Source organism: Curcuma longa, chromosome 11 (genome assembly GCF_044706935.1).
Source record: "Curcuma longa cultivar G26 ecotype Majalengka, Jawa Barat chromosome 11, ITB_CL_G26_1.1, whole genome shotgun sequence".
In the NCBI taxonomy this organism is placed as follows: Eukaryota; Viridiplantae; Streptophyta; class Magnoliopsida; order Zingiberales; family Zingiberaceae; genus Curcuma; species Curcuma longa.
Genome location: NC_133871.1, coordinates 3,680,910 through 3,704,882, shown reverse-complemented (window position 1 = coordinate 3,704,882; position 23,973 = coordinate 3,680,910). Strand labels below are relative to the sequence as shown.

The 23,973-nt window shown below is 39.6% G+C and overlaps 3 protein-coding genes across 4 annotated transcripts; 2 read left to right on the top strand and 1 right to left on the bottom strand.

The window, feature by feature from the left end:
• Positions 1-2,748: 2,748 nt before the first annotated feature.
• LOC141840195 (long-chain-alcohol oxidase FAO2-like) lies at positions 2,749-5,279 on the bottom strand. The gene is made up of 4 exons (XM_074728111.1): positions 5,074-5,279; positions 4,737-5,009; positions 3,279-4,658; positions 2,749-3,209 (listed from the first exon to the last, which is right to left on the bottom strand). The coding sequence occupies exons 1-4, from the start codon at positions 5,224-5,226 to the stop codon at positions 2,862-2,864; spliced, it is 2,154 nt and encodes a 717-aa protein (XP_074584212.1). The 5' UTR covers positions 5,227-5,279; the 3' UTR covers positions 2,749-2,861.
• A 6,050-nt stretch (positions 5,280-11,329) lies between these two features.
• Positions 11,330-20,141, top strand: LOC141839102 (uncharacterized). The gene is made up of 13 exons (XM_074726766.1): positions 11,330-11,479; positions 11,584-12,001; positions 12,554-12,733; positions 12,888-13,008; positions 13,082-13,121; positions 13,608-13,660; positions 14,403-14,464; positions 14,739-14,891; positions 15,080-15,300; positions 15,658-17,252; positions 17,776-18,684; positions 19,069-19,495; positions 19,824-20,141. The coding sequence occupies exons 2-13, from the start codon at positions 11,943-11,945 to the stop codon at positions 19,892-19,894; spliced, it is 3,891 nt and encodes a 1,296-aa protein (XP_074582867.1). The 5' UTR covers positions 11,330-11,479; positions 11,584-11,942; the 3' UTR covers positions 19,895-20,141.
• A 666-nt stretch (positions 20,142-20,807) lies between these two features.
• Positions 20,808-23,853, top strand: LOC141837753 (glycolipid transfer protein 1-like). 2 transcript variants are annotated; one of them, XM_074725126.1, is made up of 7 exons: positions 20,808-21,019; positions 21,442-21,559; positions 22,062-22,117; positions 22,751-22,881; positions 23,074-23,209; positions 23,369-23,500; positions 23,590-23,853. In XM_074725126.1, exons 2-7 carry the CDS (start codon positions 21,442-21,444, stop codon positions 23,623-23,625), a joined length of 609 nt encoding a protein of 202 aa, XP_074581227.1. In that variant the 5' UTR covers positions 20,808-21,019; the 3' UTR covers positions 23,626-23,853. The 2 variants fall into 2 exon arrangements, with proteins under 2 accessions (XP_074581227.1, XP_074581228.1); XM_074725127.1 differs by lacking the exon at positions 20,808-21,019 and adding an exon at positions 21,045-21,149.
• Positions 23,854-23,973: the final 120 nt, after the last annotated feature.

Sequence of the window (23,973 nt, the reverse complement as noted above, 5' to 3'; positions counted from 1 at the left end):
AATGAATCACACAACCGAGCAAAGAAGCCTCTTGAATTCATTCATACAGACATATGTCTGCCAATCACTCCGGCCTCCTTTGGAGGTCGTCGATATTTTCTAACCTTTATTGATGATTTCAGCAGAAAAACTTGGGTCTATCTTTTGATGAATAAAGACGATGCTTTTGAGAAGTTCAAGGAATTCAAAGGATTGATAGAAAATCAATCTGGCTATACTATCAAGGCGATGCGGTTAAATCGTGGTGGTGAATTCAAATCAAAAGAATTTGAAAAATTCTGTAAAAATCATGGCATCTAGAGGCTTTTAACCGCACCTTAGTCTCTTCAACAAAATGGAGTTGCTGAAAGGCAGAACCGAACTATTCTTGACATGGTTCGAAGTATGCTAAAAATGAAAGAAGTGCCTAAAGAATTTTTGGCTGAAGCGGTAAATTGTGCAGTGCATTTGCTAAATAGATGTCCTACAAAGAATCTAGAAGGAGTTACACCTCAAGAAGCATGGACCGGATACAAGTCCTGTGTTTCTCATTTGAAGATTTTTGGGTGTATTGTCTATGCACACATTCCGGATCAGAGAAGAACGAAGCTTGATGACAAAAGTTTACCTTGCATTTTCATTGGCTACGATACGATGCAAGATCGAAGGCTTACAAACTCTATAATCCAGTGAACAAAATGGTTATCATAAGTAGAGATGTTGAATTTCAAGAAGATGGTGCTGGAATTGGAGCACTAATATGGTGATGATTCAAGAAGAAGAGCAAGTGAAGGAGAAAGAACCAAGTCCACCACCGTTGTCTACCTCTTCATCATCCTCGGATGACGAAGATCCCCCACCACAAAAGACAAGGAGTCTTCAAAAATTATATGAGATGACAACTCCAGTTAATCTCATTTGTCTTTATGCTAATGAAGAGATTGTATCTTTTGAAGAAGCTATTAAAGATAACAAATGGAAGAAAGCCATGGATGAAGAAATGAAGGCAATTGAGAAGAATGAAATTTGGCATCTTACTACTTTGCCCGATGGCCACAAACCCATTAGTGTGAAGTGGGTTTATAAAGTAAAGAAAAATGCTCAAGAAGAAATAGAAAAGTACAAAGCATGACTTGTGGCAAAAGGCTACAAACAAAAGGCCGACATTGACTACGAAGAAGTGTTTGTTCCCGTTGCCCGAATGGAGACTATAAGATTGATAATTTCTTTAGTCGCTCAATTAAAGTGGAAAATATTTCATCTTGATGTCAAATCGATATTTCTTAATGGCTACTTAGAAGAAGAAGTCTATATTGAACAACCGGGGCTAACTACATCAAGGGGGGGGGGGGGGGGGGGGGGGGGGGGGGGACAAGAAACAAAGGTGTTGAAGTTGAAGAAAGCTCTCTATGGCTTGAAGCAAGCACCGAGAGCATGGAATTCAAGAATTGATACATACTTCAAAGAAAATGGCTTTATATAATGCCCTTATGAGCATGCTCTTTATGTAAGAGCGATAATGATAACATCTTATTAGTATCATTATATATAGATGATCTTATTTTGACAGGAAGTTCACCTCAAATGATAAAAACTTTTAAGGAAGCTATGACAAAAGCATTTGATATGACCGATATGGGACTTATGTCCTACTTTCTCGGCTTGGAGGTGAAACAAGGAGTTGATGGCATATTTATGACTCAAGAACAATATGCAAAGGAGGCCCTCAAAAGATTTAGAATGGATGATTGTAATCCAATTAACACACCGATGGACTGCGGAATAAAGCTATCCAAGAGTGACGAAGGAAGGACAGTTGATCCCATACTTTTCAAAACCTTGGTGGAAAGTTTGTAGTACTTAACTTGTACTCGATCGGATATATTATATGGAGTCGGTCTTGTGAGTAGGTTCATGGAGGAGCCTAAAGAGAATCATTGGAAGGCGATTAAGCGAATCCTTCATTATGTCCGAGGTACTCTAAATCACGGATTATTTTATTCTCACCCTAACAATTCTCAACTTGTTGGATATTCAGATAGTAATTGGGGTGGAGACTGTGATGACCGGAGAAACACTTTCGGCTTTGCATTTTTCGTTGGAGATACGACATTTTCTTGGATGTCAAAGAAACAATCTATTGTTACTCTTTCCACTTGTGAAGCAGAGTACATTACGGCATCCTCATATGTTAGTTATATGGCTAAGAAGTTTGCTAAAGGAGATAAAATTTGAACAAAATGAAGCAACTCAAATTTGCATTGATAACAAATCAACAATTGCATTGGGGAAGAATCCAGTATATCATCAAAGAAGTAAACATATTGATGTTCGCTTTCATTCTATGTGAAGACTAAAAATCAAATCAAGTTGCTGACATCTTTACTAAGCCACTGAAGTTTGAAGATTTCATCAAGATGCAAAATCTACTTAGAGTCACAAAATTAAGTTTAAGAGGGGGTGTTGAAAAGTAAACTTAATTATGGATAGAAATGATGTGGTAGCGATATGGATGAGATGAAAAGTTGATAAGATAAGAATTAGTGGAGATAAAATAGATGAGGTGGAAAGTTGATAAAATAAAATGGTCTAGATTCAATGTATTTGAGGATAGTGTTTATTGTTTATCCAATAAACCTATAAATATATAATATTTATAAGAGATTGAAGATAAAAAATTTAAATAATTCACCTATATCTCATTTGTCTTCTTCCACAAAGTTTTTTTTTTTCCTTCTTTGTTTTACCAACATGTTTTGCCTCGTAAAGGTTCGAACTAAAACTTTATTTCATCACATCTCTTCTCATGTGTTCTAGTTATCAGGCACAATGTTCTTAGATTTTCATAGATTTTACAATCATTCAAGTATATTTTCAACTTCTCAATCATCTAACTTCAATTTGTCGACAATCTTCTTGGAGATGCAGTAAGCAACAGATTGGATAGTGATCATCGGATTCACGCCGATCGCCGTCGGAATCACACTCCCATCGCAGACGAACAGCCTCTCCGCCTCCCAACTCTCCCCCTCCTCGTCCACCGCGCCTTCCTCCTTCCTCGCCCCCATCTTGCAACTCCCCATCTGGTGCGCCGAGCACAACATGTTCCACACCTCCTCCCTCGATCTCGGCCCGCCGGCGACGCTCACCGTGTCCAAGAACTCCTCCAACTCGTCTTCCTTCATCCCCTTGCACTTCACCCTTTGCCCATCGCTTCTATGCGTCCCGACCTGTTAAAGGAAATGATTTTTAGCGTTTGATCAAAATTTGGTGCTTTGATCGACTACGTAACTGATTACCTCGACGGCGCCGGCGGCGACCAAGATTCTAAGCGCCGTCCTTAAGCCTCCTTTTAGATTCTCCTTGTCGAGCTCGTTCAGTTCGTACTTGATTCTGTTCTCCGCTTGGACTTCTCCGGAACCGCGATCTCGGACGAGGGCGAAGACGTGCGCGGTTCGACTATAGCGCAGCATGGTCTGTTTCATGGCGTGGCCCGACACCCATGGGAGCACGGTGGCGAACGACGCAGGTCCCAACGCCGGCGTCTCCACGATTACTCCTGGCTTCACCTTGTGCAGCGACGTGATGATCCCTCCTTCGTAGATCTTTCCTTTAAGGTCGGATACGGATTCCGGAAAGTAGCCCCACGCGAGCGCCGCCGGGTGGAGGTGGAGGTTCTTGCCGATGTGCCGGTTTCTGAGACCGCTCGACGCCATTAATGGCGGCGTGAAGAGCGCCCCGCACGCCGAGATCGTCGCTTTCGCTTTGAATCTGAGCTTCTTGGTGATAGCGCCGTTCAAGCTCGTCGCGATCAATCCTACGCATCTCTTCTTCTTGTCGCTCTTGTTTTTGTTCTTTTCGAGGATGAATCTCTCGGCTTTGCAGGTGGAGACGACGACGGCGCCGTGGTTGACGGCGTCGACCAGCCACGTCTTGTCGGTGCCGCGCTTCTCGCCGGACCTGCAACCGTAACAGCAGCTGCCGCAGAAGTGATCACTAGACGAGTTCCTCGCCGCCGAAATGACTTCGAGACCGAGATTTCCACACCCTTTTCGGAGGACTTGATTCTGGAACCCCTCGCGAAGGCAGCCCTCCGTGACGCCGAGCCTCTCGCAGACTGCGTCCATGGCGGACTCATACTCCGCGCTCGCGAACAGAGGAAGGCGATGGTACTCCGCCCACTCCCCGAGAACCGCAGCCGGCGTCCGGATGCAGGCGGACCAGTTCACCGCCGTGCCGCCTCCCACCGTCGACCCGGCCAGAAGCATCATGTTCCCGTCGACGGAGCTCAGCATTCCGCCGGATTCATACAACTGCGCCATGGATGGACCTTCAAGGCCGGTGTAATCCTTTGCCGTGTAGTACTCACCTTTCTCTATCACCACAACCTTGTAGCCAGCGCCAGCAAGGACGGCGGCCGCGACGCCGCCGCCGCAGCCAGAGCCCACGATGACCGCGTCGCACTCGACGCTGAAATCGCGGGGGGATTCAGTGACTGCTAAACCCTTTTCGATCAGAGATCGAAGGAGAGAGGAGTCTGTTTCGTGCATCGTCTCTATGATTCCTTTCTCTAGCGGCCTCTCTATCTCAGATTCTACTGATGATTTCTCAGAAGACACATCAAAATTGCTGCTGTATCCAATTGCATTCCACGTTGGATTCTGCGAGTCTTCATCAGTCTGCAAATTCACATCCAAAAGCTGACCATAATTCACAACTATATATTTAACTGCAAAGTTTGAGGAATGAGTGTGAACCAGAGAGTAGAAGGTGTAGTGGCTGAAGGACTTGACGAGTATGAAGACTATTCTAACAAGTGTGAAATACTTCTGCCTGTTCCAGTTCTTCAGGACTCGTTCTCTATTTTCCAAAGGCATTTCTGAGAACTTTCTGACGAAGGGGAAGCTCGAACACAGACACAGAGTTCCACAGAGGACGAGTGTTCCAGGTCTCGTAGCGAGGAGCCAGAGAACCAGTTTAACCAGCACACTGGCCGCCACTTGGCCTCTCTTCACCAGCAGCTCTGCAACCTGCGGCCGGAACAGGGAGATTAGGATAGAAATTTAAAGAGAGAGAGAGATAAGAATTAAGGACCTCGTCTGGAACAGGGACGTCGGCGCCGGAGGCACGGAAGAAGACATCGATTGACTTCCGCCGGCTTTGCTCGTTGTTGACCACCCTTCCGCCGGCGATGGCGTCGTCGTCGGCCTTCTCCGGTTCCAAGGGAGGGATAAAGGCCTCGCACATCGCCGACAGCACCTCCACCTGCGCCGCCGAGAAGTCGTGGCCGTAGCCTCCCTTCCGACGCCCTCCCCTCAACGCCGAGTTGCTGCCGGCGGCGACCCCTGCTGCCCTTTTCTCTCCGTTATCGCGACCAAATCAAAGGCTCCTGTGTTCGCTTCTCGATCGATCACGGGTGGTCTCGGTTGCTGGTTATATATAGCGCGGGTAAACGGGTCCATCGTGATCCGGACGGATCACCCTACCAAAAATTCATCTTCTACCTCAGTCAGGTGAAATTCATCATTTTAACAGCTCTATATCATCGATAAAAAAAAATAAATCAAAAAATTACTATCTCAATATCATTAAAATTTAATTCTTATCCACTTTCAAAAAAAAAAAATCTATCCCATAATAAATAAAAAAATTATCTCCTAATCCAACGGAACGGAATGAACCAGTTGTTAGACTAGAAAATATTTAATTTCAATTCAAATTACGGACGATCAATCTACCAACTTACCAATATATATATATATAAAAGGATTTGCTACATGCGCAACACCCCATCCGCGACTCGTGTGCACCGTCCCGCTCCCCCCATCATCGCCGCCTCATCCGGCCATCGTCGGTCGCCGGACCGGGTGTGTTCGACGCACCAGTCGCCGGCGCACAGTCCGGCACCGGATTCCGGCCGGATAGTGGCTGGAATCCGACGAACCGACGGTCCTTCCTCGACCGATCTCCGGCCGTGATTTGGTCGGAAACCGGCCGTGATTCGACCAACCGTGGCTTCCCATTGGCAGCCACGATTTTCGGGCGAATTCGTCGGATTCCGACCACTATCCGATCGGAATCCGGTGTCGAGCTGTGCGCCGACGACTGGCGCATCCATCGGGCGTGATGCGGCGGCCGGCGGTGGCCGGACGGCGAAGCGGGAGTGCCGACAGTGACGATGGATCAGGTGGTGCGCACAGGGAGTGCAAGATAAGGACCGCAAACTAGTATTTTCCTATATATATATATATTTATTTAATTACATTAAATTCAAGAGTACATTAAAATATTAAAAAATTTTAAAAAATTTAAATTTAGTTGTGTATTAATTAATACGGATTAAATACATGAATTCATTATATTTTTTATTTTTATTTTAATATTTAAAAAAATCTCAATCTATCGACCAACTTAAATCCATTGCAAATTGACTTGCACGAGTCACCGACTCAAGCGAATCAATTCATCTAAGTTTATCTTAAAATAAATTAATAAAATATTAATTTAAATTATTTGATAATCAATTTAATAGATTAATTTAAATTGACGGTTCTGATTATATGTAAAAAAAAATTGAACTGGCTGTGACCCGTGCAGGTACGTGTACGTGTCAGATCTTTTCTTCAATTTATGCAATAAGATTCAGAAATTTGTGTTTCACCCTCGGTGTTCACCTACTTTTTGTAAATACGACCCTCGAGTTTCGTCGTTTCGCCGTGGAGAGTGAAAATTACTCTATTTGTTTTTATTTCGTTCAGACTATATAAAATTTATTTGGATCCAACTGAATTATAGGATTCTTTCATATACGCAAAAAGGTCCTTGTGTTTGAGCTTATTCCAAAAATGCCCCAATTTTGTGTTTGATCATGTTAATTTATTCTTAATTATTGTTAATTTGTCTTTTATAGATCACACAACAAAAAAATGAAAGTCAACAAATTGAGTTGACTAAATTATTAATACTACCCCTTTCTTTTGTGATGTCTCTTTAGATTCTCATGAAGTAGATCGTTAGATATTTTCATATTATTAAAAAAATTATCTTTTCCTTGGAAAAATACGAGGTTGTCTTTGTATGCAAAATAAAATATATCAAATTGATGCAAAAAAAAATAATAATAAATGGTGTTTTTTTGCTTTAATTCTAAGGACAAAAGTGGTAATTTAATATTTGAGTGAAATGGAAATAAATCTCGTGGCAAATGGATTTAACTGACCATTATAATTATCAGATAAGGACTTGAAATTGATTTTTTTTAAATTTTTTTTTAAAAAATAAGATAAGATAATTGACCTAATTAATAAGTGCCTTATTAATGAAGGCAGCCATTTAGGCCCTATGTATAAGATAGGAAGGACCCGGGCTACAGTGTAATGGCAACGACGTTCCATTGTTAGCCACATCCGTATTGTTCATTTAGTTTGCGACTAGCTACTTTGACATTCACTTGAGCTCGCAAAGATGAGTGCAATATTTGTGGAAGCACGATTACGATCAATCCCTCCATCGAGCATCTTCACAAGATTATAAACTAAATGCAAACAAAATATTGAGGAAATTAGGGCATACTAGCCCACTTTGCTCATTTAAGAATCTCTATGGGGGTAGATTTACTAACCAAAAAGCCCTTAGTCCATCTTAACTTTGAATTCCGCTAGTGTTTGATCGATAAGCCCTATCCATCTTTTACTATAAGTTGCAAGTGCCCTCTATTGTTCACCATATAGATCGTAGGCCCCTTTCACCCTTTGTTATTGATATGGAGGTAGGTAATGGTCCATGTGACAAGCCCTTAATTAGGTCAATATAGAAGTCATGTGGTAAGGTCAAAGTTTAATTACTATTGGGCCCATGTGACACGCTCCATGACTTGGTCAACATAGCATCTCCGTGGCATATTAACAATCTTCGACTGGTCGAGCCAAGCTGGTTTAATCGATTGAGTTCTCCCGACCTCTCGAGTTGCTGACTCCCCAAACTATTGACCTTCTAAGTTGTCAACTCGTCGAGTTGATCCAACCCGCCGACCTCCCGACCTTTGAAGCTCTCGACATATGGTAGTTACTAACATTAAAGGACACGTCGGTTATGGTAATTAAAGGACGCATCGGTTACCACGACACCCTTTAGTAAGGTGTTTTCTCCCTACATAAAGTGAGGGGGAGGACACTCTAGGTAGGTACGTTAGCTACATTTAGGTCATGATCATCCATTCTATTGTATTTTTTATCATTTTTATTTTATTTTATTATTTGAGGCTCCATAATAACTTAGACATAAGGGATCTCATCTAGAAAACTCCTAATAAATTCTATGATGTGTGTTATTCTCTATATATAGGAATCAAACACGTCACGAGAAGAAGGATCGTCCGAAGTTGATTTGACAAAACTAATCAGACTCCGATGTTCCATGGGATTTGACCCATATCTCTCGTTCTCGAACCGGAACAGTCATCGACTATGGATCACCCTCGACCACGAGGCTCTCTTAGCTAGCTCCATCCTCCATTCTCAACTAGGAGTTGCCTTTCTCCTACACCATCAACTATAAGTCCTTTCCACCCTTCAATTCTATAGGGTGTCATGAAAGCAATACGAGTCTAATGAGAAAAAGACCTTGTGCCAGCCTTAGAAAGAAAAATCTATGGTGGCACGGCAACATCTACCTTCAACAGAGAGGGCCCAACTTTGCCTAAGCTTAAAGGTGTACATTAATCATACCACTAGTCTTAATTATAATCTACTATAACCACTAACCTATTGGTCCAATGACATGACCTAATTAATTGATTAATATAATCACTTTGATTTGATAGCCATGTTCTATGTTTCAACCAAGACATCAAGTGAAAACATGAATAAAATCAAAGGATAAAACAATACTGTTATGGGTGTTATAACCCTCTCCCCAGATTCGGTCATCTAGGACTTGGCCTACTCTACACATTCGGCTCGGCTCAGCCCACTCGGCAGTCAGTTCGGCTCGGCAGTCCAGCACTGCCATGCGGCTCGGTTCGGCAGCTCTGTCATTCAGCTCGGTAGCACAGTCCTGCCCCTCCATTCGATTCGGCACAGCTCAGCTTTGCCATTCGGCTCGGCAGCACAGTCCTGCCCCTCCATTCGGCTCGGCACAGCTCAGTTCTGCACATTCAGTCCGGCAGTTCAGTTCTGCCAGCTCCATTCGGCAGTCAGTTCTGCCAGGACCACTAAGCCTACTAAGCATTCATTTTACTCAGTCCATGTGACTTGTCATAAGGGTATGCTCCAGGTCATATCATGTTAAGAAAGGTCTTATCAAGATCTTTTCAAGGACCATGCCTTGTCAGAAGGATGTGACTCGTTAGAAATGGTCTTCTCTCTCTATTAAACTTGGTCAAGCATTAAATGAAGATGTGATGTATCATCTTCCCAAGGCCACACTTTATGAGAAAGGGTCATACTTTCAAAGGAACGTGATTAGGGGTAACTATCATTAATGGAGGTGGTCTTCTCGAGGCAAGGTCAATCCTTCAACAAAAAGGACTCCTCTTCGATCATGACAAGGGGGGGCTCCGAAGGTATAAAAAGGGAGGAAGAAGGAAAACAAAAGGAGGGGGAGGGCTCCGGGCTCGCTCTCTCTCTCTCTCTCGGGATCTCTCTCACTCTTTTTATCTTTTTTGGGCTGAGCATTTCATTACAGTATTTCTATTTTACTGTACTTCTTCCTCCTGACTGGGGCTGACTTGAGCGTCGGAGTGGTCGTCCGGGGACTCCCCGGCGCCAGGATGACCTCTGTTTTAATCTCAACATTTTCCTTAAAGAATAATTAATTTCACAGTGTTAGATGTTAATTAATGGGATCACTCTTCTTCTTTCACAAAGTAGACGAACAACTCACTTGAGTTGTAAACTTGCAAGTCACCGCCATCATGTGATATCTTTATTAGAAAAACAATGAAAGATATAGTGCAACCAACGCCGACACTTGTTTAGAAGAAATTAATTAGAATCTGCACACGCTTCAATCTCATCATGCGGACCATAGAAGGTCAAGTAGGTAATTTAACATATATATATATAATATAATTTTAAAATAGATTGTATATAAATATCCTCAAAATACTTTTTGAAATTGTAAAATCATTAAAATTTCTAACCACTTTTTCGACCCCATCAAGCATTAGATTAACATGAGATTGATTTTATAGTCTATGGTATTTTGTATGGCCTGTAAATGAGCATGTAAGTATTGTAATGTATAGACATGTTGGACTATAAAAAAAATGATAAATCCTGGACTCAATCCCTGGGAGTGGCCGGTCCGGTCCCACAGAAGTTTTCCACCGACCACCAGGGTAAATCGGGAAGTGCATACGACGACCAATCCAGATGTCCAACATCTTTTGATTGCGTTCCCCATTTGAAAGAAAATTCTTCAAATACGCTGTAACTGGGGATCTTACTGTTGGTGGATGTTCTACCGTTGCACCATTGCCCCGGGGACGACATGTGGGACTATAGTATTTTGGTGTTGGTGGTGCCATGAGTTTGATGTAATTTTTTGTATGATGGATCATATATATATATATATATGTGCTCAATAACTAGTGTTGTCTGAGCTATATATTAATATTTTAATTGTACATCTAATATTTTGATTGTATATTTGAGAAGTCTAATCTTTCTATTTTATTTATATATATATACGAAACATTTTTCAAAAAAAAAAACAAACAAACATGGAGCAGTGCTTTAGAGCCAAAAGATTAGAAAATAAAAAGGCTAATAATCTCTTGATTCCAAGGTACAATATTTAGCATTTTTATAAAACTTTTCGTTTAAAATATGAATAACAAGATTAAATTCTTTCTAACAGTGCTTCTTAAATTAGGTGCATGCAATCATTAAAAGTATTCAAGGCTTTTGCAACTACAAGTTTGCTTCCTTTTCTCAACAGAAATCATAATTGAGATGTGATGAGGATCTTGTCTTCTTCCTTCTCTTTTGCATCTGAATTGCATGCATTGCCTCGACTCAATCATCACCTTTTCCCACATTCAAAAATTTCATGGAAACTGATGAATATAAATGTGAATTTGTTTCTGGAACATGCATAATTATTCGATCTAGTTAAAAGCAGTTCAATTTACTGAGCAAAATCAGAGCATTCGAGTGAGTTCCTGTGATCTAGGAATATTCCAAGCTTGAGAGTTTGGCTGCGAGAGGATAGAGAAGGTGAAAGAAGAAATCTAACCACAACCACTCCAGCTAAGAATGTCAATTTCTTATTCTTATCAATTGAATTACCCAAAATGGCCTCCTTCCTGCTGCTTCAATGGCAGTATTCCACTTCCACTTCGGTTTATTGCATCTCTTTTTGTGAGGGAAGCAATCATCCTTTCTTCCCCCCTCTCACGTTTTCCACCATTATTTTGGCTTGAATAATCTGCCTTTTTATTCCCTTCCACAAATTCTCTAGTTGTGCTGTCTGAATCCCAGGCGCCTCTCTCTCAACTGTGAGCACTAATTATCTCTTACCTCCAAAGAAACGATTTTTATTCTTCCTCGAGTTGAATTTTCTACGTTTTAATTGATTCTCTTATTTGTTCTTGTTGTTCAGAAACCACTTCTCCTCCTCCTCCTGGCCTTTCTCCTCTCTCTGTCTCAGGCATTTTTGTTTTCTACTACCTGCAATTGTTGTTTCCTTTTAAGATCCACTTGCTACCTTCGTTTCAAGAGTGCTCCAGCATTAAAGGCAGCATTTTTATTGTCGCTCCAAAATTTGTTCATGTCCGTGTCACTATCGCTGTTAACTTTAATCATTTGCTCTCGATTTTTTGAAGTGAGATTCATGGAGAAATAGAGGGGATACAGGCGGATAGTGTAGGCGAGAGAGGGGGAGGAGAGGAGAGGGATCAAAGATCTGGCCTTTGTCCATAGATCGAAACTTTTTCCCCAAGATATTTGCTTTCTAGGGCAATGAGGTCGGACGCTCAGCTAGATTCGGCGGTCTTCCAGCTCACGCCTACTCGAACCAGGTACTTCTCTAGATCATTGTTTCTTGTTCTAGGGTTAAGTGGATAGGAACTACTTGAAAATTTTCTATATCAGAAAAAATTAATCTCTGAAAAGTTTTACAACGATTTGGAGTGCGATGCTAGAAGATGGATTTCACCATTACTTCGCTTCCCCAAAGTGAAGGAGTCTTAATGCTTTTAACTGAGGTTTTAGATGCATGAATCTAGTCAAAATACTCCTGGTTACTACTGAAAATGGCCAATAATGTTATTTAATTCTGAAGAATTTGAAAAGGGGCGTTGCCATCGTTGTAAGAATTCCTATTTTCCTGCATTCTCGCTTTGCAAAACAAATTTCATTTGGCAATCAGTGTTGTATCAGTTGGAATGTTATGGATCCATCTCTCTTCTGTCATGGAATGTTATGGATCCATCTCTCTTCTGTCATCTTTGTAGATAGTGACTTGCAAAATATATTGCTGTTGTCCAACTCATTTCTATTGGGAAGGATATCGTCGACTTGGGGTTGACTGGATGTTAGTGTGAAATATTTGTTTGTAATTTTTTCAACAGGTGTGATTTGGTCATCGTAGCAAATGGTAAGACCGAGAAACTTGCATCTGGCTTGATGGCTCCTTTTCTTCCTCATTTGAAGACTGCCCAGGATCAGATTGCTAAAGGAGGTTACTCCATAATCCTTGAGCCAGACCCAGAGAGTGATGCTACATGGTTCACCAAAGGAACTGTAGAGAGGTAAGCAAAAGATCTCTGCTGCTTAACCCTACAATCAACTGCTGTCGAGTCGTTTCTTCTTTGGGACAGAAATTTCTACCTTCTCTACAACTTGATTGCACTTTATCCTCTGACAGAAACTTTTGGCATGTGGTTAATTATTGATCCTGAACAGATTTGTTCGTTTCGTAAGCACACCTGAGGTCCTAGAGCGTGTAACTACGATAGAAAAGGAGATATTACAGATTGAGAATGCGATTGCTATTCAGGGAAATGAAAATGTTGGCTCAAGCACTGTACGTGTCCCATGTATATTCATTCATATGTCAGTTGTAAAGCTTATGATGACTTTTTCTACTGATTTGGCAGGTGGAAGATCATCAAAGCAAACCAGCAGAAACTTTTGAAGGTAAAATAGATTGATCTAATTACTTCATTTAGTTTTGAGTCAAAACATTTATACTCAGATTGCTTAGGGTATGTTAGCAGTCACAAGACCAAAGGGCTAAATTGGTTGTAATTTATGTTCAGCGGACTAGTAGCTCGGTCAGTAAGTATGAACAGAATCCTTTCATTAGAGTACTTTTTGTCACTGGTGGTGCATAAGCAGCACTGTAAAAATTATTTCAACATGCTCAATGAATAGCATCTCGTGATGGTGATGACCTTCAGTATATCTAACTTAATCATATATTTCTAGCAAATACAGGAGTGTCTTGTTATGGAACCACAGGATCTTACATCCTGTATGCTAGTAGCCTATTTTCATTTAACTCTCTGAAAGATTTAGCTAAGAGTATGAAATGGACTCATATTATCGAGCAGATTCAAATTTTATTCAATTCTTGTACTTCTGGTTATATTAACCTTGGTACCAACACTTGCTTATGTGTAGCTACCAAATCTTCAGTTGATAGTGATGCAGGAAAGGCAATTGTTCCATATAAGGTAATGATTTTATACATCATGCCTGCATATATGCTTACATAACATTGCATACGCCTTCATAAACCTATAAAGTACAATGGATTTTGTCGAACAATTTGAATGATTTGATATGACATTGCTATGCTGCTGTATCTGTTGTTGAAAAAGAGGAGTATCATGAATCAAAAACTATATAACAATAGTATTTCACATTGTAAAGCTCAGACTTTAGTTGAATAATTAGAATGCATGGTTCAAGGTAATGGTAGACAGTAAAAATTAACTAGAATCCTTGACATATTTATCAAAAGAGAAATTATGTTTTGGTTATTTAAATAAAATATATAAAAAATTTAAAGATATTTGAAGATCAAGGTTATTCTGAATTTTCACAAATGTGTAATACACTGTGCCAAAAAAGTTGCAATATATCTTTATTTACCATACAACTTTAACATACAAAAGAAACTATCTTTTCAGCGAAATTTATTTTATACATTTTTATTATTACAACAGTATGGAGTTTGAAAGAAAAATCAACTATTATTAAACAATCAAATGCTCACGGCAAGCAACATATCCAGGAAGCATTGACAAATATTTGTATCAGTTCTTATTTTGATAATGATACATTGAACAACTTGTTAAACTTTCCTTCTTAGGCACATATAGATGGATGTATACCACGCATGTTCACATATTTTATACAAGTATTTGTCTGTTGGACGTTGTTCTGAGCGTGTTATCTTTTGTTCTGTAACAGACTGGTTCACAACCAGACCCACCTGATTCCAATGGATCTGCCAAGCATCAGGAGAATTCAAAGTATGAGCTATCATGCCTTTGATATTCTATCATCTGCAATAAGTTCTAAGCATGCAAAAGTAGCCTCACTAGTATTGTCTAAGATGCAAGGTTTTCTACAAAAGATGTTAAATAGATACGTAATCAGTGAATGGGAGAAAAATAATTCAATATCAATTTCTTCTGCTTTGCTGTTAATGATAAAATCTGTCTTGTGATTGGAATGGATGTTGAAAAATCATTCTCGTGCTTCTATTTTTGCCAATATTGTCTGTTTTTATTTTGTTTTGTGCAGAGCTCATCTTTTGAAAGTTCTTGAGACCCGCAAAATGGTTTTGCGCAAAGAACAGGGCATGGCCTTTGCCCGTGCTGCAGCTGCTGGTTTTGACATGGACACTTTCCTAGATTTGATATCTTTTTCTGAAAATTTCGGCGCCTCGCGTTTAAAGTATGTTTCTGGATCAAATCTCCTTTTGTTAATACATTCGGAGAGCACTGCTAGTTCTTGTATTTTCAATCTTGCAATCGTCTTGTCAGGATAAATAATCAATTTTAAAGAAATGAATTAGGATACTAATTGTGGTTTGGCGACAATACTAACGTTAAAGCATTCGTGTATTCCACATCATAAAACAGGGAAGCCTGCTTGTCCTTTATGGACTTATGGAAGAAAAAACATGAGACTGGACAATGGCTTGAGGTTGAGGCTGTAGAAGCAATGTCAATGCGATCCGAATTTCCTGCTTTGAATGCCTCAGGCATTATATTTACTGCAGATGCTATGGCTCAGAAAGATCATGGGGATGCACAAACTGTGTATGCTGGCGATATTGTTGCCGATAGCAATGGAGACTCTGGTATATATACTCTAAACATGAAAGCTAAACTCACTTTATATCAGCATTAGTGTGAAAGAAAGATCACTCGAATTCTAATCCTTCATACAATTTTAGCCATGTAGAATATGTTCATTGATGACCAAATGCTTTTGGAAACTCATCTGAATCTCATGCAATATTATTCAAATAACTGTTGTAGCATTCTTCAAATGACTAGGTTGATTAGTCATGAGGGAAAAAGCTGCTTCGATGAAATAGAAGCTTTGTTTGCAGAAACATTGCCTGTTTCTTCCATATTCTTTCGCTACCTCGATTCTAATTCCACACATTGCAAGTCACTGTATCTTAAATTAGTTATGATTATTATTTTTCCAGATAAGAAGATCCCTTCAGAGTCAAAAGTACCACCCCACCCGGAGTATTTTCAAGGTCAATTTCAGCCTCCTAGTTATCCACAATGGCCTATGCATGCTCCACCAGGTCCTATGTTTCAACCATATCCCATGCAGGGAATGCCCTATTACCAGAACTATCCAGGTAGCGCTCCGTATTTTCATCCTCCTTATCCTCCAATGGAGGATCCTCGATATAACAGCTCTCGCAGAAAGGGACCGAAAAGGCTGTCAATGGATAGTAAAGATATTGAATCTGAGACTTGGGAAAGGAGCACACAATCACAGGATGATGCAGATGGAAATCCATCAGATCTTGAGAAAGAAAGTTCTCATGGTCATAAATCTCATAAAAGGAGTGGTCGTTCAGGAAAGAAGAAGTCTGGTGTGGTTGTTATTCGCAACTTAAATTATATAGCATCCCAGAAGCATGGAGCTAGGGGGTCTGAAAGTGACCCAAAGTCTGCTTCTGAATCTGAATCAGAAGAAGAAAGTGATGCACACCCCGATGTGCGAGAAAGCAAGCACAAACACTCCAAGCGAATTTCCAAGAGAGAAGATCATCGAACAAAGCCTGTTGAATATTCTGATGCATATGGCAATGATAAAGGTTCATACAGGGAGGAGGCAGATTCTGGAAATTGGCAAGCATTTCAAAATTTCTTACTAAATGCTGAAGAAAAATCAAGAAGAGCTGACGAAGACATGTTTGCAGGAGAGAAAGATCCTCCATCAAAGAAAAAACAAAGCAAACTTGAAGCTGATCCCATGGTTCCTCCTGAACGAGATTATGGTGAATTTGATAGCCACAAAATGGTAGGAATGGATTCTATTAATGAGAAGGCAAGCCGAATGAGGCAGATAGCTTCTGATGATCAATTGTTGGTTTCAAGTTATGGAAGAGATGCAATAGATAACCAGTTCAAGGAGATAGAAGGCTTAGGAGGTGCATATCGGCAGAGGAGCAGTGAAGAATTCATGATTTATGGGGAAGATAAGCAGTTAAGTGTTATGAGGTCTTCTGATCCACTCATTGATCCTGCCTCTGAGCATATCGATAATGCACCGAAGAACTCTTCATATACTATGACAGATGAGTCCTTTTTGATTCCTTATAGATCAGATTTGCAGGAAGTTGGATCAGACAACATAGCTGTTATTGACATGGATTCTGAGATCCCCACAACCCTTGAGAAGCCACAAGTCTCAAATGATAATGCCAGAAGCCAACTTTTCTTTGAACCAGATGAGTTGTCTATGGTTCCTGATCGTGGAATGGAAAGTTTATCCATAGGATATGATCCAGCTATGGATTATGATTTTGAGCTTCCTGTTGAGAATACCGTCAAACTGGTAGCTACTAACGAAGAGGATCTCTCTACAAGCACAAAAGAGGAACCAAAGAAATCTGACAAGGAGAAAAACTTGAAAGCCTCAAATGACAGCTCAGATAAAAGGAGGGATGCACTGTTAAAGAAGGGTGCATCCTCGAGGCTTAATTTGTTGACGGAGGCTCAAAAACGTGCAGAAAAGCTGCGAACTTATAAAGGCGATCTTCAGAAAATGAAGAAAGAAAGGGTAATTCTCATGATTCATTCACAATTTCTTTCTGGAACTTGTATGCATATTACTCTAGTTGCTGATTACAAACAAAGATCTAGAAGGAAAATAGTGTTTAGAAAGGTAATCACATTCTAAGAAATATGCAGGATAAACAGTCTTCATGTTATTTTTCATAGTTTCCTCACACTCATATGCTATTGTTTTTTCCCCTGAAACCATCTTTTTGATGAAAACCTTAGTTTAAGTGAACAAAGAACCTTATTCATATTGAACTCTTTTATGCAAGAGTTCTTGTGTGGTTTGTGAATGTACTTCACAATTCTAAACATGCATGATTAACATTATAAGGTAGTAAAAACTGTAAATCAGCTCTTCAGATAAAAACCGAGGGAGCTCTTTCTTGGTTGTTCTAATGTTGCTATTGTTCGTCTTTGCAGATGATCAAGTTTAACCATATTAACCATTTCCTCTACTAGTGCATATGTCAGGTTCCTTTGCTTGTGCTATTTCCTGACTCTATCAATTTTCCTAATTTTAGGAAGAGGAAGAGAGAAAGCGTCTGGAAGCATTGAAAAGAGAGAGGGAAAAGAGGATAGCTGCAAGAAGCGGTTCCACTGCCACACAGTCACCATCGACACCAAAGCAAGCAAAACCCCATTCAGCCACAAAGCCTTCACCGAGTCCTTACAAAGGCTCAAAGTTTAGTGATGCAGAGCCTGTTTCTTCACCCTCGAGGAAATTGCCTTCTCGAATTTCTTCAAATGGTTCCAGTGATCCCCCAAAAGCTACCAAATCTAGCAGATTAAATGGAAATGACAATGGCTTAAGTCGATCAGCATCTGCGTTGTCTGAGGTTAAAAAAGGAAATGGACTCATTTCAGAAGCAAGGTCAGAATCTCTCCGAATAAAAAGACTCTCAGATCCTAAAAACAGTTCAACTTACCATGCTTCTACTGTTAAGTCTTCAAGTGTAGATCAAGCTCCTAAGAGAAATGTGCCCAATGAGCCCCAGAAAAAGATTACTGAAATTATGCAACTAGATCAAAGTAAATCAACAAGTCTTCCAGAACTTAGAATGAAAACAAAAACTTCATCTGAAAAATTCGAAGATAAAACAGCTAACAAAGTGCCCGTGAAGAAAGAGATTGAAAGCAAAACTTCTCAGGGTTCTAAGCGAATTGACAGGAAATTAACCAATGAAAAATCACCTAGCAATAATGATGACAATCATGTCATTGAGAAGGCAGTGGTGGTGCTTGAAGACAATGTGGTTCGTGCACCTAGTATCCAGCAACCCGATGAGATATTAGAAACGAAAGAAAGATCACATGGAGATGTTTCAGTTACAGCTAATGCATCTATTCATGCACCTCCTTCATCTATTGTTACAAGTCAGATTGAGGATTCTAGTCTAAGCAAGCTGGATGAACTGCAGAATCACCCTGAGGTATACTTTCTTAAAGAAAATTTTCATTTAAAAAAAAAATCATAGTAGTGGATTTTTTCTTTACAAAATCTTATTTCTAATTTGGCTTTTTTTTGAGGTAATTAGCAAATTGCTATCCTTGGTTTGTGATTTTAAATTCACATATTTAGTCCATTAAAGTTAATGGTTTTGGTTGTCCAGAGCTTTCCTTTATTCTGTTGTTGGTGGACAAACTGTTATGAAATGAATAAAACTATTAACCACCTTGTGGAGCTTTATGCTTTGAATACTGTACTAGTTGACTAAGAAATTCTAGCTGTCTCCCTGCTGTTTTTGCTTATAGCATTTACATTTGATATAAATGAAACTTCTATCTTCATTTTTCCATAATTGTTCATCATACAGGGATTTAGGATTGGTGCTCATGCTGATGAGGTTGTCATTCCTCAGCCAGGGAATGATCCTCCAAAGTTCTCAGGTTCAACTTTAATAGAAAAGCCTCATCAAGATCCTGTTGCCAAGTTAAGCTCCTTTGAGGATCCTATTACTACTGTTTCGGATTATAATGGTGGCCTATCGGCAACTGAGTTTGAAACAGTTGCAATGCATGCTGAGAATCCTATGGTTCATGTCTCCACTTTTGAGATTCCAGATTCAGGGCATCAAACTCATGAAACACATGAGAAGCCTCGGAGCAAGGAAACTAAAGGTATTAGAAAGCTGCTGAAATTTGGTCGGAAGAGCCACAGCTCAACTTCAGCTGAGGGTAATCTTGACTCAGATGCTTCATCTTTGGATGATCAAACTCTTTCTGCGGCTTCCTTCAGTGATGGTAAGATCATAGCTACTGGTGATTGTAGTTTGCATACGGTTTTGTGTTTATTATTTTTGGCTCAACTGCTTAACCTACCAAACTAAACTAATTCAATAAATCAAGAAGGAAAAGTTCTTTTTGTATGGAATACAAGCTTATTCTTCCCTACAACTTTTATGACATTTATTCTGGTGGAATACTAGAATTTTTGGAAGCTATGTATGAGTTCGAACTGCAATGAAATTGCCATAACTGCAGTTGAATGAACTACGCAGAATGCATCTATATCTATGTTTCAATGCATTATCAACTCGATACATGATAGAGCTTTATTTCTTTGTCGCAGTTTCACGGTCCTTTTCCCTCCTCTCACCATTTCGAAGCAGGAACAGCGAGAAGAAGCAGGCGGCAGCATGATGAGTTCTCTGCTCCAAAATAGTGAAAGTGACCCAAAGCATGAAGATGCATTGAGAACAGGAAGAAAGGGGGATCTACTTCTACTTCTACCAGGCATATAATACATATGGATCGAGATATTTTGGTTCTTTCAGAAATCATTCTTGATTGTTTTATAGTCACAGTAAAGCTTGTGTTATTTATTCCCTACTGTCAATATTGTTGTTTGATACATTCTTATACCGTTTGTTTGTAGAAGACTTAATTATGGATTGCTGTTCAAATTTGTCTCTTGAAGCATTCAATCTGTATGGAACATATCAAATGCCAAAACATCCAAGAAAAGAGCAAAGTGTATCATTTTTTTGAGTAATCCAAGTGTTCAGATTAATCCTGAAGGAAGTCAGTGGCAAAAAGGTGATAATGCTCATCCAAGGTGTGTTTCAATATCTTCTGTAAAAGGTGAATTCGTCACCCTAGCGATCTCATATGGTCGATTTCACGATCATATACGAGGAGGTGAATTGAAAATTGACAGTTATCACGATTGTCTTAGTTTTGTCGAGATTCGAATCCTTATCCTTTTCTGTAAGTTTGTTCTATCGTAATCAATTTAGCTATGCCCGGGGGCAAAGTGTGTTTCAATATTGATTTGAAGCGAGGTAAATACAATGCTGATATCGTGCCAATGTATCGAGGCGACCGGAAGCACCAAAAGGAAAGAGGAAGGAGTAGTAGGAGTTGAGGAAGAACATGTTTTGAGGAGTTGAGGACTTGAGGTGACAATTTTGCAGGGCATTGTTGAAGAGAAGTTTCCTTTAAAAAATTCATGATCAAATTTGAAAAACTGTAAGGGCCAGGATGGAATTAACCTCACATCCAAATATTATGGCAAGTCACGATTTCGGTAGAGAATTTATACCATTCACGATCTCAAAAAATTTTGATTCTTCGCTTTGCCTCCTCCTTGAATCGATCCCATCAGTCCCATCTCCTGTTTTGGCGATTCTCCTTCATCGAGATCGAGAGCTATTCTGCTTCAATAAACTCGCGTCTCCTTGTCGGTTCTATCGCATCTGGTAGTCTCGCCGGCGGAGAGGAGGATTAGACGAGTCGATCACTTCAATTTTCTCATCACGAAGCTTGGTACCTGATCGAATCGCCACTTAAAACTCTTCAATTTCATGCTTTTATTGTCATTTTTTGCTGAGAAATTTGGATTTTTCAGTACTTTCTGATAGATCTGCAGGCTAGGTCTGGAGCCAGACTGCACAAAGTAGGTTTTCCCCTTTGTTGGATGTCAACGCTTCGCTCTGAGATTTCTTTTCCTTATTCTTTGACGCGTGATTTGTTTAATAACAGTTGTGTCTCAGATCTAGAGTGGGATCTTACTTGGTTCAGATCTTGATTTCTTGTTCTGGTTGAGTGTTCTTGATTCGATTATGTGAGATCGAGTACTATGTGCCATCTTGAACTTCCATTTAGCAGTGCTTGGATATCAGTGCTTGTATAATTTGCTAGGATCTTCATTTATTTTGTTTAATGTTCTGGGTTTGGTGCCAATTTAGATGGCGTGTACTGTGTTCACTCCATCATTGGAAGGAATGAAGCATGTCAAGTTAGACAATGGGATTATGCTCACAAAGCCTTTCCTTGACGTGTGCAAGCTTGTCCTCCCTGTTCTAGGTATGTGGTCTGCTTTGCTCTTCTTTCTCTCACAAGTGAACTTTGATCTCGATCATGGCTTTGTTCTTTTGAAGAGATCATTTTCGTGTCAATAAACATGCTAAGCTGACTCATACATGCCTTAATTCTGAATTTACTGGTGTGATGTTTTTGTATGGATTAGTCTGTATAACATGATTCTTGCAAGAGCTCAACTAGATGTTTGTAGTTTGCTGTGTGTATATCAAATAGTATTTGATACAATGTCGTGTTTCACCAACTGCGCATGAGTTCATTATTCACTTTGTTGGATTTGTTTCTCCTCACCGGTATTTTGTATTATTTAGTTCTGGAAGTCCTCACATTATTATTTGTAGTAGATACATCATGTTGAAAAAGTATTCATGAACTGAAACTTACAAATGTTTAAGTAGCCTATCTTGTTCCTACTAGAGCATAATGTTCCTTCCTCCAGTATCCATGTCTACAATTATGCATCTAAAGTTTACACTGTTGTTACCAGACAATTTCGGAGCTGCACTGGCCATTGTTAAGTCTGATATTGGAGGCAACATAACGGTGAGATTTTTGTATTAATTAGATACTCTTATTCATAAGGATGTTGGAGGTATTGCTTCCCAAGTTGCTTAAAAATTACAAGTGGTTGACATTTTCAAAATCTTGTTATAATATCTTCTTCTCTATAACTTTATTCTTTAATGGATTCCTTTGAAATCGATATTGTTCCTGATACACCAAAAGTATTTCTTCCCCACGATGATAATATCTACCCACTACTCCTACTTGCTGCAAAAAATAGGATTTCACATGCCTTTGGCATTCAAAACTTTTTGTGGGCATGGATTCCAAGGAATACAAATACCTTCTTTTTTTTTTAATTTGGTAACTATGGAAAAACTAGTGAATTTAAACTTTATGTTGTATCGCCCTGCTATTCGGCTCTCCTTTTTTGATGAACAGAAAGTGTTAGTATAAGACCTAACACCAATCTTTCCACCTTTGGAAGTTCTTTGACTATTGAGGCTACTCTTTGGTCAATAATTGTACTGCTTTGTTTGACACTACTTATTTAAGAATGACTTATCAGTTTGTAAGAATTTTAAATCAAACTTACTCGATATGTGATAGCAAATTTTAGGTCTTTTCTCTCTTGCATAACTAACAATATCGACCCATTTAACTCTTTCGCAGAGACTGGAAAATAAATACAACTCTGATCCAGCTAAGTTTGAACACCTATACAGTATAGTGCAAGTAGAAGTAGATGCTAACACAGCTAAGGGCTCTTCAAGTTGCACCAATGGTCTTCTGTGGTTAACAAGGTCTGTTCTTCTCTAAGGTTTTGCATGGTAAATTCTTACATTTGGATTCTAGAATGTAAACGTTGATTCATGATGTCGAAGCATAGAGTAGACGGACGTATACTTCATTAAACCAAAAATCTGTCTTCAGGATGATAAATGAGTTGCTGACCTTTCAACAGTTTTATGAGTTATGCTGTGTTTGTCTTTCAGAGCAATGGACTTCCTGGTGGAGTTATTCCGGAACTTACTCATGCATCCTGATTGGAAAATGACTCAAGTTTGCACTGATTCCTACACCAAGACCTTGAAGACATGGCACGGCTGGCTTGCTAGTTCTAGCTTTACGGTATAGTGTTGTCGGTTATCGGTTTTTTTACTTATCGAAGTTTGACGCAATGCAACAACTGATCCATGGAGCACAAAGGGTGTTTGTGTTGAGAGTTGTTAGCTGAAAACTTGAACTTTGATATCGATTAGCCAACTTATGCTCAAAAGTCCTTTACAGCTTGCCATGAAACTTGCTCCTGATCGGAAGAAGTTCATGGATGTCATTGGTGGATCAGGTGACCTGAATGCTGATATTGAGCAATTTTGCGAGACATTCGCCCCTCTTCTGGCAGAGAATCACAAGTTCCTTGTAAACATCCTCAACTTAGTTATCATGCTCTACCACTATGTTTACATCAACTGACTGACTGACATACTTGTTGGTTTACTCGCATGTAGGCCAGCGTTGGTCTCGACGATATGAAGGCTTCCTGATTGCGACAGCTAAGTATCTTGCTAAATTTATCCAACTATGATGGAAAAAGATACAAATAATCCCTTCTAGTGTATGAGAGATTCATGACTCTTGTTGCTATTTGATTACTGTTTGTACTTTCTAGTGTAACATTTGGGTTATCTTGTGGACCGTATTTAGGGGTGTCAATTCCGATAGATTCGGATCGGATCAAAGCAATAATATTATAAAAAAAATTTCAATTCGAATTTGACTTGGACTTGAGCCCGATCCGAAAATTATAAATTCGAATTTGAACTCGAATAATCTGACCAATTCCAATAACCTGAATCAATTGATTAAAAAGATATATTTTTGTGATTTTTTGG